Here is a 13,973-nt window from a genome sequence, read left to right on the forward strand (position 1 = left end):
ATGAAGTCAGTCGTGGTCCATGACTTCTATCGCATCTCATGCTCCATTCTGCCTAGTGGCTCGGCCCACTTGGATCTGCGTTGGCGCGGAACTGATACCCCATTTGGTCAGCTTCAAGTGCCAAGAGGGGGGACTGTGCACTGGGGAAAGAGTGATTGCACCATGCCTGGCGAGGGTCTGAGGTGGTGGAAGGGAGGAGTTATCCTAGAGGAATTATTTACGCACTCGGGCAAAGTTGCGAAGCCAAGACAACCCCCTCAACAATATACTAACACTGAAATCTTCGTAATTGCCAGCAAAGCTAGAAACCCTCGTATAGAGTCATCATTGAGATGAGAAATACTTTCTTGACTACTGCTACTGATGCCCTGTCCGCTCAATACGTGTACCTAAATCCCGGCAAATTCGCAATAACAATCTCACCCCGATCCGCCTTCCTATTGTAGTAACGGAATCGGACCGACAAAAGAATCACTAGCACAATTGACAAGACAGACAGCCCTACGCAAGTGAGAATCCCAGGGTGATACGTTGGGGCGTCCTGGGACCGGTAGACAAGTGATCCGGTCATTCCCCCCGACGCACCGAGTCCGACAAAAATAGCGCTGGAGACGGCGCGCTTCCATTGCCCACGTATATTGTTTGCCTGGTTTCTTCAATTAACGCAAGCTCAGAAAAAAATTTACTTCGTGTTTGACTTACCTGATAGGCCATTGCACAGGGGATATTGGAATTCGCGCCCATTGTCACGAGGAAGGCGCCGAGTAGACGAGGTCCATTTGATTTCGTGAATCCCTGCTTTGAATGAGAATATTTCCCAATGCTTCACAGTTATGAGGCTCACCATCAATGGCAGACCAGTTATAGTCAGCATAGCATTAAAGATCAAAATCGGACCTCGGATATGATACCGATCCCCAATCCAGGAGGTCGCAAACATAAGAATGCCAGCAGCAGCATAAGGCGGCGCAAACAGGCACAGAGAAGCACCCATCGAAAAGCCCATTCCTTGTCTGTAGATGATAGGCAGGAAATATGAAAGGGCATATGCGGTCGTCGTTGTAGAATAGTAGATGAATCCGATGCCCCAGATATTGATATCGAGACCTGCACGCAGATATTTCTTGATATTGAAGGGCTCGAGGTTGACGTCGGCTCTGTCTTTGGTGATGCGGCGTATGATAAAATCGTATTCGTCGTTCGACATGAATTTCCGCTTGCTGGTCTTCATTTTGTCTGGAAATCCGACTAGAATGAACCAGCCGACTGCTGCGATGACGCAGGTGATTAGGCCCTGAATTACGAAGATCCAGCGCCAGGATGTGAGGCCTCCGAGGCCGCGCTGTGATGGATTAGTGCTGTTCGGAGAATATTGGAACGGGGTGAGCTACCATAAATGTAATGCCGTAGGAGAGGATTCCTGTGAATGCTGAGGCGACGCAGCCGAGGAGGTAGAAGATGGCGTAGCGTTTCTGAATATCGTATCGTGTATACCAGGTTGAAATCAGATAGACGGATGCTGGGAAGAAGCCTGCCTCGAGAGCACCGATGATGATGCGGATTCCGACCATTTCAGTCCATTTCTTCACAAATCCCGCGGACAGCTGTGGATCGAGTTAATTAAATTAGGTACGGGGGAAGAAGATCCCCGGGTGCGTGATGCTGCGTACCATGACTCCACCCCAGATAAAGCAGACCCCTGATAGATAGTTTATGGGCCCGATCTTTCGCACGAGAATGGGGCCAAGCACCTGCAGGGCGATATACGGCGGGAAAAAGGAAACTGCAATTGTACTCTGAAAGAATCGTCAACATTCACCATGGCGTGCCTTGGTGCGATATGGTCTTCCTTCACTTACATATTGTGTCCCAACTAGGTGCAACTCCTTCTCCATGCCCGCAATAGCAGCCGTCCCCAAATTGCCCCGATCAATCAGACAAACACAATGAAGAAACCCAAGCATAAGGACAAGTCGAAAATCAATCCGTCGAATAATCTTCCGCTGCTGCTGACGAGTATACACGGGGTCATCGTCGATATTCTCTAGTGTAGACTTCTGAGACTCGATGGGCTCAAGCTGGGTCTCGGAGACCTTCTCATTGTTCGAGGATGTCATGTTGAATAAACAAGACGTAAAGAAGTAAGTCTTGGCAGGTGCTCTTGAGATTGGGAAAAAAGGGGCCCAATCTCGAACATCATTATATACCTATACCCTTCGAGTATGCACGTTCGGGGAGTGATGAAAGACGCAGCACCAATGTTGCAATATTGCATTCTGCTTGCCAAGGTGGGTCGACCGAGGAGCTCGACTTGGATTTTGTGGGGTAATGCTTATGCTCGGACGCCAGAAAAGTCTCGCTAAAATAACTTGATCTTTATTGGAGGGTTCTTGTGGGTTCATCGCAGGGGTCTGGGGGCATTTCGGATTGTCGGCGTTAAGCGTGGTAGGGATATGCGTTCGGTAGATGTGTTTATCGCCGATGGCCGATGGTTTTCTAAGCAAAGATTATTTATTTATTTATTTTTTTTCGTTATGATTAGTTGTTTGTTGCGTGTCTCTTTTCAAATCACAACATCTTGGTGGATTGCTGCGTCTCGAACGTGGCTGAGCAGGCCGGGTATAGCGGCCAGAGCTCACTTTCAAATTCCAGTCGGGCTTGACGCCTAGATTGTAGAGAATTGCACCTCAATCTGACCGTCCTACTACATAACAGTCATTGAAGCAGAGGCCCAAGCTGTTTTTCAAAGGATTGGCTAAACGGTCATCTGGACAGTCACCTACCTACCTCCAGGGCTAGTAACATCGCCACTCCTAATCTTGTAGGTCGACGAAACTCGAACGAGTGAGGGATCGCACCAGTGCGGGACTTCCGTATCTGATCAGTTCCATAACGGCCCTCTTCATCAATATTGATTTGAAAGTGTGATAGATTGACACCATGGTTCATCATATTAGGACATATGTTGTCGAAACTTCATACCGGTTATTGGCTTACGAGGATGAAGAACGACGCAGCGATGTGTGTGTCCAAGTGGAGCAAGCTTAACGCCGAAAACCGACGGCACCTCCAACCAGCATAGATCAACCCAGAATTCAAGAATATATAGGAGCATGGGAATTCGTGATAGAGGCAGGTTCTTGAGAGCGAAATCAAGCAAGCGACATATATCGCAACTTCTACCCCGAACAGAAAAGGAGGGAACCGCAACTCTTCCCCCAAAACAGCCAGAGCCGCATCTCTTTCCGCAATCTACCTAGACAGATCGACACTCGAGCTCCAGACGCAAGATGCAAGCCCCCGCACGCCAATTCTCCTCAGGATCGCTTGATAATTTCGAGCCGGTGATGGTGACGCCAGTTATTGGGAATGAATTTGCGAAGGGAACGTGTAATATCGTGGATGATATTCTCCGCGCGCCGGATGCGGAGAGGCGGATTCGTGATCTTGCTATCATGAGTGACTTGCCCTTACCACCTGATCAGAAATTAAGAAATGGAGCTAATAGTACCGGTACAGTTGCCGAGCGTGGCGTCGCTTTTTTCCGCGCCCAGGACAACCTGACCAGCGACCTCCAAAAAGAACTCATCCTGAAGATGGGCGAACTGACCGGCCGACCCTCAAACCACGGTCTACACATCCACCCCGTTACGAACGATGCGCGCGAATTCGGAGACCCAGACCCCGCAATCAGCACGATCAACTCGGAGGGCCGGAAGAAGCTCTACAAGGGATCGGACTATACCAAAATGGCGGCGGTCTGGCACAGCGATATCTCCTTCGAGCCTGCACCGGCGGACTTTTCGTCTTTGCGATTGACGCAGTTGCCCAAGACTGGTGGTGATACTCTGTGGGCTTCGGGGTATGAGGTTTATGATCGGATCAGCAAGCCCTACCAGAAGTTCTTGGAGGGACTTACTGCGACGCATGATGGGGAGGGATTTAGGAGGATGGCGCAGTCGGGCAAATTTCGGTTGTTTGAGAAGGAGAGGGGCGCGCCGGCTAACGTTGGGGGTGATTTGTTCGCTGTGCATCCTGTGAGTGGAAAGCTGTCTGAGAGTTCTTTCTTCAGTGTTTCTAATAATGCCAGGTTGTTCGCACGAATCCCATCACCGGCTGGAAATCTATCTTCCCTATCGGTATGTCCTTTTCATCTTCTGACAGTCAGGCGGTCTAAATATATTGATACTGATCCCGAAAAGGCTCATTTCCCTCCGCCATCAACGGCCTCAACCGAAGAGAAAGCGCAAATATGCTGCAGTGGTTCCATGATCTCATCACATACGGCCATGATCTGCAGGTCCGCTTCAAGTGGAACGATCCGAATGACATCGCTATCTGGGATAACCGAAGCGTTTTTCACACGGCTACTGGTGACCATGAAGGATTTGGACCGCGCAGTGGCAACCGGGCTGTTGGAGTTGGAGAGGTCCCCTATTTCGACCCGGAAAGCAAGTCGCGCCGTGAAGATTTGGGGATCATGGATGACCTAGCTCCGTGCCATCTATAATGCACCGTCTGTGTATTTTAGAAGGGAAACTATTTAATCCACATGTGACCCGTTCTGCCTCAGCACATACCCGTCCTGACTTTTCAGGCATCCAATAGACCATTGTACCTTCCCCTCCGAGTGAATGTCCAGGCTGAAGCCGCATCCGCCCAAACGGGACTAGCGCTGCACCACCACCAGACATAAATATTGCCCGCCGCCTCCAATCTTCCTCCTCTTTTCTTCCCTCTTCATCTATCGTAGGCTGGTGCACCAGATGGGGTAATCCCCAGGGCCCGGGTGTGTTGCGATCATGAAGGCAAGACACCATACTCGCTACCTTTGGTGGCTGGAGGGGGCATATTCTTTGACACATCCCCTTGAGGATCCACATTCTTTTCATCATGGCTTGGGTCATTGACTCGAGGATGGAGAAGAGAAAAGTGTAGACTCGATGAGGCAGAGTGGTGTACAGCGCCTTGAGTATTTTATCAGGCGCATGAGGCTATTGGCCCTCTGACTCGTGTGATTCTTCGTGTCGTCGCATCGATCTTGAATTGATGAGCAAGGTCAATACATCCACTAGATGGCCGTGATTGAGTCTTCATCAGCCGTGCCGCAGTTCACCTGACATCGAAAAGTCCACGCGCGCACGGAGCCTGGGAAGAGCACCAGCTCGGAGTGCCCGGCCGGGGCAGGGTTCCGCGATCCTCATGGCTAGTACGAGTCTTATTTTCATCAAGTCAAAGAATCAGCTTCGAGCCCTCTGGATGGGTAGATGGAATGATTTTTCGCGTAATATATAAACACCAGAGCCTGAAGCCGATTTGTTTGCCTTGAGCTGGCATAAGCATGCATAGTAGATGAACAACGTTTTGAATCTACGCGTCAGGCGGGGATGTTGTCATAGTAATTCTATTGTGGAGATATCTCCCGAGGAACGTGTTTGAACAAGTGAATAGTTGTTTTTATTGTCAAGTCTATATCCTCCAAACAAACCCATCCAGAATGGGCAAGTTAAAGGCATCCGCAGCCCAAAACTCCTCAGTAAAGACCCCATGAAAGGGATTGGCTGAATCCCCATCCTCCCCAAGAATGTCATCCTGAAGATCGAATGGGAAATCATTGAGATTCGGGAAACTCCCACCATTTTGGGGATCGAATACCTGCGGACTCGTGTCAAATGGAGGGCCAGAATGTGTTTGCTGCATAAATGATTCAAGAGCAGGTGGGAAATCGGTCGAGGTATCCATATGCATAGGAGGCTCGTTTTGCGGGGATCCCGAGTTATGAACCACGACTGAGTTGTTGTGCGCTGTCTCAGAAGCTTCCTGCACGTGTTCCATCGCTCGGTTGATAATTGTTTCCAGTCCATCGCGGTGTTTCTTTAATCTGGTGTTTCGTTCGGCCATGACGAAGAGTGCGGAGGAACAGGCACGGAGGTCGTTTGATACCGTAGGGGTCCAGAGGGCGGGTGATCGGAAAAGGCAAAAGCTAGTCAGTGTCACGGTTACATTAGTTTATGGTCACAAGCCTGACTGACTGATGTCCACGTACCACATTGTAAGTCCAGCCATGAACACCGAGTTCACCAGCAGAAACGAGTATCCGCAAAAGTCCCGCTGCCGCAACTTCTTGAAGAACTGACACATTTTGCCAGATGATGCCATACAAGTGCTGATGAGTTTATCTTGCGGGCTGAGGATGCTCAGGAATGGCTGCAGGAGCATGCGGATGGAATTGTTCCAGTGCATATGGACAAAGTCGCCATCTTCGAGGTCAAGTGAAGGCAATGTCTCCTTGAAAGCGTTAAGGGATATCATGAGTGGAGCAATTTCTGGCATTAGCGTCGAGATATGCTTGTCCACACGATATATTCGGGTGTGGATCTGTGACACGATTCTCTGCAGCTTAACCGATGCCACGAATCTGCCCATTGTTCCTTTCGATTGTTCGGCATCGGGATCGCCGCGGGTCAATCTCTCGACGATGGTGTCGTCTGTTATCGAGTCATCCAGATTGAAAGGCGGCTGGGTGTCAATTTCCTCTTCGGCAATGCTGAATGGCCGACCCAGTGACCATGCAGTGTACCTTTCAATGATATAAACCGACCAAAATAACCGTCGTTGTACCTCGGCTTCGTACGGTCGTAGTTTCCGATAGCGTGCTTCCCTGTGGAAACCAAAATCGATGCAGGTCCTCATTGCAAGTCCAATCATGTACCACACGCTTGAATTTGAAGAGGAGCGTAGATTGTAGATGACTAGGAGCATCATGGCTTCGATGGATGCGACCGAGAGGGACTCGCGTAGAGTTGGATCGAATTGGAGTGCTGTTAACAAGAAGTCATTTGGAGGTGTCGAGTCATACTTTTCCGTCATTTGTAGAATCTCAGCACCAATTGCATAAACCATGAACAGTTTAAATTTGTCGAATTGATCTTCTGGTGTCGATCCAGGTCGGTGGTATCGCTTCGCATGCAATTCGATGATCTTCCCGCGATCTAGAAATGGAAGGCGAGCATGCATATGCGTAAAATATGTATCTAGTATCTGTGCCCCGTTCGTATCATCCGGCGGCGCAGCTTTGATATCGGTCTTCTCCTGAATAGCCAAATCCGGTTTCGGATACTGATTATTCGAATTGACCGGTAACAGCTTCGTGCCGACAGCATCAGCAATCGCCAAACCTGACGACGGCCCCAGGTACGTCTGCTCTCCGCATCCTTCACTACCCAGCGTGAGGAAGCGCACTACCCCATCACAGTTGCGATTTTGGGACGTGTGACATGCAGCTCGTATTGGTACGGACACGTCTTCCGAGACTTCAACTGGATGAGATATGCTGCCCTGCAAGGCTGTCGCTAATCGCGACTCGAGGATCTCAATTCGATGGGCCAGGGCGCCCTTGGACATACCATGGTGCCACGACGGCGCACATTCGGCGCGGGAACAGGGTTGATTGGCGGACTCGCAGTTCGAACATGTGGGGACTTTCAGATCGCATTTTTGCTTGCGGCGGTGGCAGCGTCGACAGGCCTTGGGGACGCGCTTGCGGATCCGGAGCTCGGGGTCCATAGATGGAGTGAGGAAGCATCTGCGAGGGTAAGTGCTTGTTTGGGCGGGATCACATTGTTAAGCTTCCCCGCATTGTGCTGAGCCGCGGCACTGCGATAGTGCGGGTCAAAGCACACCATTCAGGTTAGATCTGAGGGTATAAAATATATACAAAAAATAATGCAATGTCCATTGTTCAATAGCTCAAGTCTGGTCCTATTGCTGTCTTTTTTTCATGGCCCAGTCTGTGAGTCTTGGGTTTCTGCAGATAGCTAAAATGGGAATGCGACATCGGGCCAAATCGCAATCGCGAGGAGCCAAAATCATGAGGCAGACGGCAGCGCCAGCCGATCGATAGATTGCAGTATGCGGGGGAATTGGGCAGTTGCGCCTCAGCGTTGGGTAAAACATCGCCACGGTCTCGTGACTTCGCGGGAGCTGCCGAGTCTAGAACGTGACGAAGCGGAAAAGGACTCCCCAGCCCTTGGGAACGATTCGGAGCGCCACTATGTCGAATCCAGTCATGGGGGCCCGATAAGAGACATTCCCAACGCTAATCCAGGCTTGTGGGGAATTCGCAGAATGTGCCAGATTGAGTGAAAAATCAACAATGGGCTCTAGGTACGACCAGACTGACTTCTCTGGTCACAGGCCGATTCCCAACGTCATCCAATATATCGTGGCCCCGATGGCTCTCGCACCGGGTTGAGGCGGCGCCTGGACCGCAATCGATCCCATCAGTCGGCTGCTGTGGCCTTTCCCCCCCCGATGGAAGCAGCTAGTTCGGCGGGGCGCGACAAAGCCGTTTTCCTATCTCGCTTCGAAACCAGTACTGCAAATATTCGCCATCCCCAACCTGAGTCCTTGGAAGATTTCGACCACTGCCGTTTTATCAGGCGTTGGGAAGCAGGAATGCGTGCAAATCAGAATGGCTCGGGCAGGCTCTCTCGCCTACAATTCGCGTCCCTCTGATGCCGAGCGGGAGCGGATCCGCGAGCTGTCAAGGTGGGCTATCTCGATTGAATTTTCCACCCGCCTATCCTAACGAGATATAACAATCTAGATACTACTGCTGTACCAACCGGTCGTCCCTCTACCCCGTCGCCAATGAGACTCAGTCGTCACAAGATGCTCAGACGGGCGATGAGCAGACCAGCCAGGCTGACCTGTCATCGGATATTACGCTGACGGCGTTGGCACAGCTGGGCGTGTTTCGTCTAGGATGTAATCGGTCCTTCGTTTCTCTTATCGATGGAGACAATCAATACATCGTCGCCGAAGCCACCGCTTCCATTTCCCTGCGCGATAAAGACCGACATCTCCCCGACGACGGCATTTATCTAGGTGCTCGCACCCTGGACCTGGTTTGGGGCGTGTGTCCGCATACTATTCGATTGTTTACCGGCTCCGATCCGTCGTATGGAATCGATACAGACAATGTGACGGCCAACCGAACACGCTATGTCATCAAGGACTTCACCAAGGAGGACTGTTTCAAGGACCGCCCCTATGTCCGCGAGTGGCCACACATGCGCTTCTATGCTGAGGTCCCTCTGACCAGCCCATCAGGCTATGTGCTTGGCTCATATAGTGTTGTCGACAATAAACCGAGAGAGCATTTTGGCGACGAAGATATCGAGGCCCTGCAGGAAATCTCGGATGCGATCGGGAACCACCTCGAAAACGTCCGAATCGCTCATTACCATCGTCGGGCTGAGCGTCTGGTCAAAGGTCTCATGGACTTCTCGAAAGATCAAACCGATTTCGACCCCCGTATCTCGAGCGAAAACCGCCTGCAGTCCGCGACGTTGAATTCCGATGCGATTCCGTTGTCGATGGACCACATCAACACCAACCATCCGCCTGAAAAATTCTCGAATGATGGAAGTGGCAATGCGACGGGCCATGGCGCTCACTCTTGGTCGACCCCTCGCACAGAGGCGCCATCGCCTTTGTTCTTCGCTGGTCAGCCGTCAAACTCAACAAAACCGTCTTCCCTCGAATCTAATATGTCTAGAGGCCGACCAAGTCCTGGCGAAGAAAGATCACTGGAGTCGCTTGACGAAGCCGTGCTTGCTGCAACCAACACGATACACAAGAACGAGTCTCTCACTTCGTTGGCCGATAGCATCTTCAACTCTGCTCGAATCCCGGAGATCTTTACGCGTGCCAGTGTGTTACTGAGGGATGCGATGAACCTTGAGGGAGTAGTATTTTTGGATGCAACAAGAAGCGAGCCTTCACTGTTAGTCTACCATGAACTCTGAGACATTTTATGTTATCTAACTTCATCACAGACCACCGCCCAACCAACACGCATGGGAGCCACTTCCGAAACCCGTGGCCCAGGGTCAGGATCCCCCGGTTGCCGCCTGCCCGCCCACTCCTTTTGGATTGGCCGAACCACCCCAATCAAATGTACCCTGCGAAGTCCTCGGCCTTTCATTGAAGCCAGCCCTACGCATATCCGCGGAGTCATCAGTGAGAAGTCAGCCTGTCGTAGCAGAAAACGTTCTTAATACGATGTTTCAATGCTTCCCCCGTGGTCAAGTTGTCAACCTAGAAGACTCAGTGGATAATGAAGACTACTTGTCCTTTGGAGACAAGGCCGGAAATACCCAAAGCAAGCAAAGTCACATCTCCAGCATAGCCAAAATTCTTGCTCCGATGTTCCCCGACGCAAAATACGTCGTTTGGCTTCCACTATGGGATCACCAGAAGTCGCGATGGATGGCCGGCATGCTTTCGTGGAGCTCGGATAGCCATCGTGGTCTCGGCGAGGAAGAACTGCACTACTTCAAGGTCTTCGGCGACTCCATTATTTCAGAAATCTCCCGAGTGAACTGGATATCGACTGAAAAGTCCAAATTCGACCTACTGTCGTCGCTCAGCCATGAACTCCGCTCCCCACTCCATGGTATTCTGGCAAGTGCTGAGTTGTTGCATGGGACTGCTATCGACTCTACCCAAGAGGAGATGGTCAAAATGATCGAGACGTCGGGCTTCACACTCCTGGATACAACCGATCATTTGCTGGCTTATTGCAAGATCAACAATTTCAGTCGGACGAAGAGGTCGAAAGGTAAGCACTCTAATGGTGATATATCGAGCTTGGAATCGGAATTCGATCTTGGGGTACTTATCGAAGAGGTTACCAACATCCTGTACACTGGGCAACGAGCCGCAGAAAAGGGGTCCCGCGTCGTGACGGTGCAGCCACTTCAGAACCTCTCCAGAACTTCAAGTTCATCTAGCACAGATTCAGAGAACCTTTCGATTGTCGTACGCGTTGACCAGACACACTCATGGAATATCCGTTCCCTCCCTGGTGCCTGGCGACGAATCATCATGAACCTCCTCGGCAATTCTCTAAAATGGACCACTCAGGGCTTAATCGAGATTTCATTGACATGGTCGAGAAGCCAGGCAAACCCTGACCAACCCATAGCACATGTCTCGATCATCGACACTGGTCGTGGAATTGCAACTGAATTCCTTCGACACAAGCTGTTTACTCCCTTTGCACAGGAAGATTCTCTCGTTGAAGGCGTCGGGCTCGGACTAAGCATTGTGCGGCAGCTCGTCAACTCGCTGGATGGTCACATCAACGTGCGCAGCGAAGTGGATATAGGAACTCAAGTCGATGTCTACATCCCAGTCCAGTATCTCGGCAACGCGGACCCAGAGAGCAATCCAAAAAACCCCCTACGCAGTGCCGAGCCCCTCAACGCATGCCTCGTCGGATTCAATGGCTATCCCGATCTCAAGGAGATCCCTACGGGCATGCTGACCGTCGAAGCCAAACGAAATTTATCTATCCAGAGTTCACTTGCGGACGTCTTTATGTCCAAAGCTGGGTGGAAAGTATCTCTCGCCGAGTCCCTCGATAAAGGGCAAGGCGATGTGGCTGTTCTCGAAAGCTCCACGCTCGAAGGACTCGTCGAACCGGAGTCGATTGCGAAGGTTGCGTCGGAGAATGGCTTCAAGTTCTTGATTATCCTGAACAACAAGCCAAACTCGTTTGACGAGAGGCTTCATCCGAGTTTTGTCTGTGTGTCTCCGCCGTTCGGACCACATAAATTGCAGAGTTCTGTCGAGAAGATTCTAAAACTACGGGCGGACTCTGAGTGCGATACCCCGGCGTTAACTCTTGAGCAAGAGCTTTCAGAGACAACAGAGAAACTTTCTATCACGCATATCGAGGAAGGCCCCGAAGACCCGGTTGAGTCGCCGCCGATCATCGTCCGCCCACAGATTCTGCCTCTTCAGACACCCGCGGATAGGCAACGCCATGTTCTTGTGGTCGATGACAACGAGATAAATCTCAAGGTACGTTCTCGAGTCGCCATTCTACCAACATATACATACCCCAGTCTAACTCTGTCAGATCATGGCAACATTCATGCGCAAGATCGGGTGTACGTACGAGACCGCCTCGAACGGACTCATCGCCTTGGAAAAATACAAAGCCTCCAACCTTCGATTCGACTTCGTTCTAATGGGTGAGTCTACCATCGCCTTTAAAATACCCCCTAGCCCCTGTGTTTTTCCCTGACGATCCTTCCTAACTGCTTCCAGATATCTCAATGCCAGTAATGGACGGCCTCGTCTCAACCAACAAAATCCGTCAATTCGAAAAAGAAACAGGTCTCCCGCCCTCGTACATCATGGCTGTGACCGGCGTTGCATCGGATACCATGCAGCAGCAGGCTCTGGCTGCGGGGATCAATCATTATCTAATCAAGCCTCTTTCCCTTCTTGAGCTTAAGAGAAGTATTGCATGATGATACCATTAGTGTTTAGCGTTTAGCGATTTAGGCTTCTGATATATGAACTAAGTATAACTTTATGCTCTTACGGCTGGGTTTAGCGATTCTTTGCACTGTAGAATTTATGTTTTAGTATACGATGCACTAACCTCGCGTGCCTCACTTATACGGTATACAGAAGGTTATCGCGGCCAAAGCTCACTTTCCAATTTCAAGAGGGCTTGATGCCTGGATTATAGAGATCTGTACCTCAACCTGACCGCCCTATATACTCTAACAATCTTCAAAACAGTCTTCTGAACGGTCAACTGAACAGTCACATCTCAGCATGGACCCTGGGTGCCAGCCACACATCCATACTTCTCAAGGAATGTCGGAAGCTCATCCAAGATGGAGAGCCCATTTTCAAAGGCTGCTTGGACCTCATTTACATCTTGACCTTGAGGAATGACTGCCTCAATCCCTTCGACAGTTGCAGCTGGAGAGCCGGCAAAAATCGTCCTTGCCCGAGTTTGGCCATGCTCAACTGAATATCGGGACTCAAGCAAGTGTGAACGCCAACTCAAGCCGGCTTATGATGTTGCTTCTGTCATAGATTGTGAGTGTAAAACCGCAATTTCGGAAAAAGCAACCTCAGTGTTTGGCTGTACTTGTTGGGTTCTTCGGCACGGGCACTTTCAATTTGCATGTTGAAGAAGCAACGCCTGTAGTTTCGATTCCACAAGCATTCCACAAGCAATTTCCACAGGCTGTAGTTCTGTTGCTCTTCCTTTGGTATCGGACACATTGTACCCATGGGCCATGACACTTCCTGCAGTTGCTGCAGGGTTCAGTGTGGTGGCAACAATCATACCAGGTTAAGGACTTTTTACCTTCACTCCAAGCATTTTCGACCATCTCTTCAAAGGAAGCACGTTCGTGGGGTTGTTGGAAAGCCATACTGATGACCAAGGTCAAGTATTATGTGGTTTGAGTTCACTAAGACTGTCTGCTCTCCACTCACAGTCCGCAAATGACCTTGTTGGAAAGCGTTGATATCGTGATGCTGTGAAAGAGGGAATGGAGACACTTTGGCTACTGCTAGAGCTCCAAGACAGCAACACAGCAGCGTTGGTTAACGTACGCGAGGAATAATGGATGATGTTTTTCAATGAAGACGTTTGGTGGAAGGAGAGAACTCCTACCTCTAGATACAGCCGGTTTGAAGTCACGTGCCATGCAACTGGGGCCTCTTCGCAAACCTGCTTGGGAATCTTCTGTAGCAGTAAATTTGGCCCGCAAGAAGCCGTAGGGGATCCTCATTAGTATGATGGGTGTAGCCATTTATAGTGCTCGGGTTTAGCATTAGATATTGCTGTATCCATACCCTTCTTTGTCTCTCTCCCTAGCCTTTTTCGTTTAGAATCTGAGCTCTTGCTAAGATGTGTGAATTGGGCCTCGACAAGCCAGGTGTATAGAAATTGTTGTGGATGCAAAGCGCCCTTGTCAAGGAAAGACAACCTTGGAAGCTGAGCAGGTATTTCCATTGATTATCTCTGATTATAAAGTAGTTATCAGAGTGTTCACAGGAAGTACATAGAAAAAATCCGAAAGAAATAGAGGAAGGCCTGTCACCCAAGCCTGCCATATCGGTGAAATTGAAGCACACAAACTTGCAGA

General features: G+C 50.2%; 4 protein-coding genes across 4 annotated transcripts; 2 read left to right on the top strand and 2 right to left on the bottom strand.

The window, feature by feature from the left end:
• Positions 1-376: 376 nt before the first annotated feature.
• Positions 377-2,275, bottom strand: N7532_006050 (MFS general substrate transporter; the record flags this gene model as incomplete). The annotated part of the gene is made up of 7 exons (XM_056618544.1): positions 377-646; positions 703-795; positions 845-1,342; positions 1,392-1,604; positions 1,671-1,796; positions 1,860-2,160; positions 2,214-2,275. The coding sequence occupies 7 exons, from the start codon at positions 2,273-2,275 to the stop codon at positions 377-379; spliced, it is 1,563 nt and encodes a 520-aa protein (XP_056474703.1).
• A 1,015-nt stretch (positions 2,276-3,290) lies between these two features.
• On the top strand, positions 3,291-5,210 carry N7532_006051 (TauD/TfdA dioxygenase family protein; the record flags this gene model as incomplete). Its single annotated transcript, XM_056618545.1, has 4 exons — positions 3,291-4,037; positions 4,091-4,139; positions 4,203-4,463; positions 5,131-5,210. 4 exons carry the CDS (start codon positions 3,291-3,293, stop codon positions 5,208-5,210), a joined length of 1,137 nt encoding a protein of 378 aa, XP_056474704.1.
• A 259-nt stretch (positions 5,211-5,469) lies between these two features.
• Positions 5,470-7,566, bottom strand: N7532_006052 (uncharacterized protein; the record flags this gene model as incomplete). Its single annotated transcript, XM_056618546.1, has 2 exons — positions 5,470-5,983; positions 6,047-7,566. 2 exons carry the CDS (start codon positions 7,564-7,566, stop codon positions 5,470-5,472), a joined length of 2,034 nt encoding a protein of 677 aa, XP_056474705.1.
• Positions 7,567-8,473: 907 nt separating this feature from the next.
• On the top strand, positions 8,474-12,329 carry N7532_006053 (hybrid sensor histidine kinase/response regulator; the record flags this gene model as incomplete). The annotated part of the gene is made up of 5 exons (XM_056618547.1): positions 8,474-8,550; positions 8,609-9,790; positions 9,843-11,874; positions 11,933-12,047; positions 12,124-12,329. The coding sequence occupies 5 exons, from the start codon at positions 8,474-8,476 to the stop codon at positions 12,327-12,329; spliced, it is 3,612 nt and encodes a 1,203-aa protein (XP_056474706.1).
• Between the last annotated feature and the right edge of the window lie 1,644 nt (positions 12,330-13,973).

The sequence above is a fragment of the Penicillium argentinense genome (assembly GCF_028826775.1).
Source record: "Penicillium argentinense strain IBT 30761 chromosome Unknown utg000005l_segment0_segment0, whole genome shotgun sequence".
Classification (NCBI taxonomy): domain Eukaryota; kingdom Fungi; phylum Ascomycota; class Eurotiomycetes; order Eurotiales; family Aspergillaceae; genus Penicillium; species Penicillium argentinense.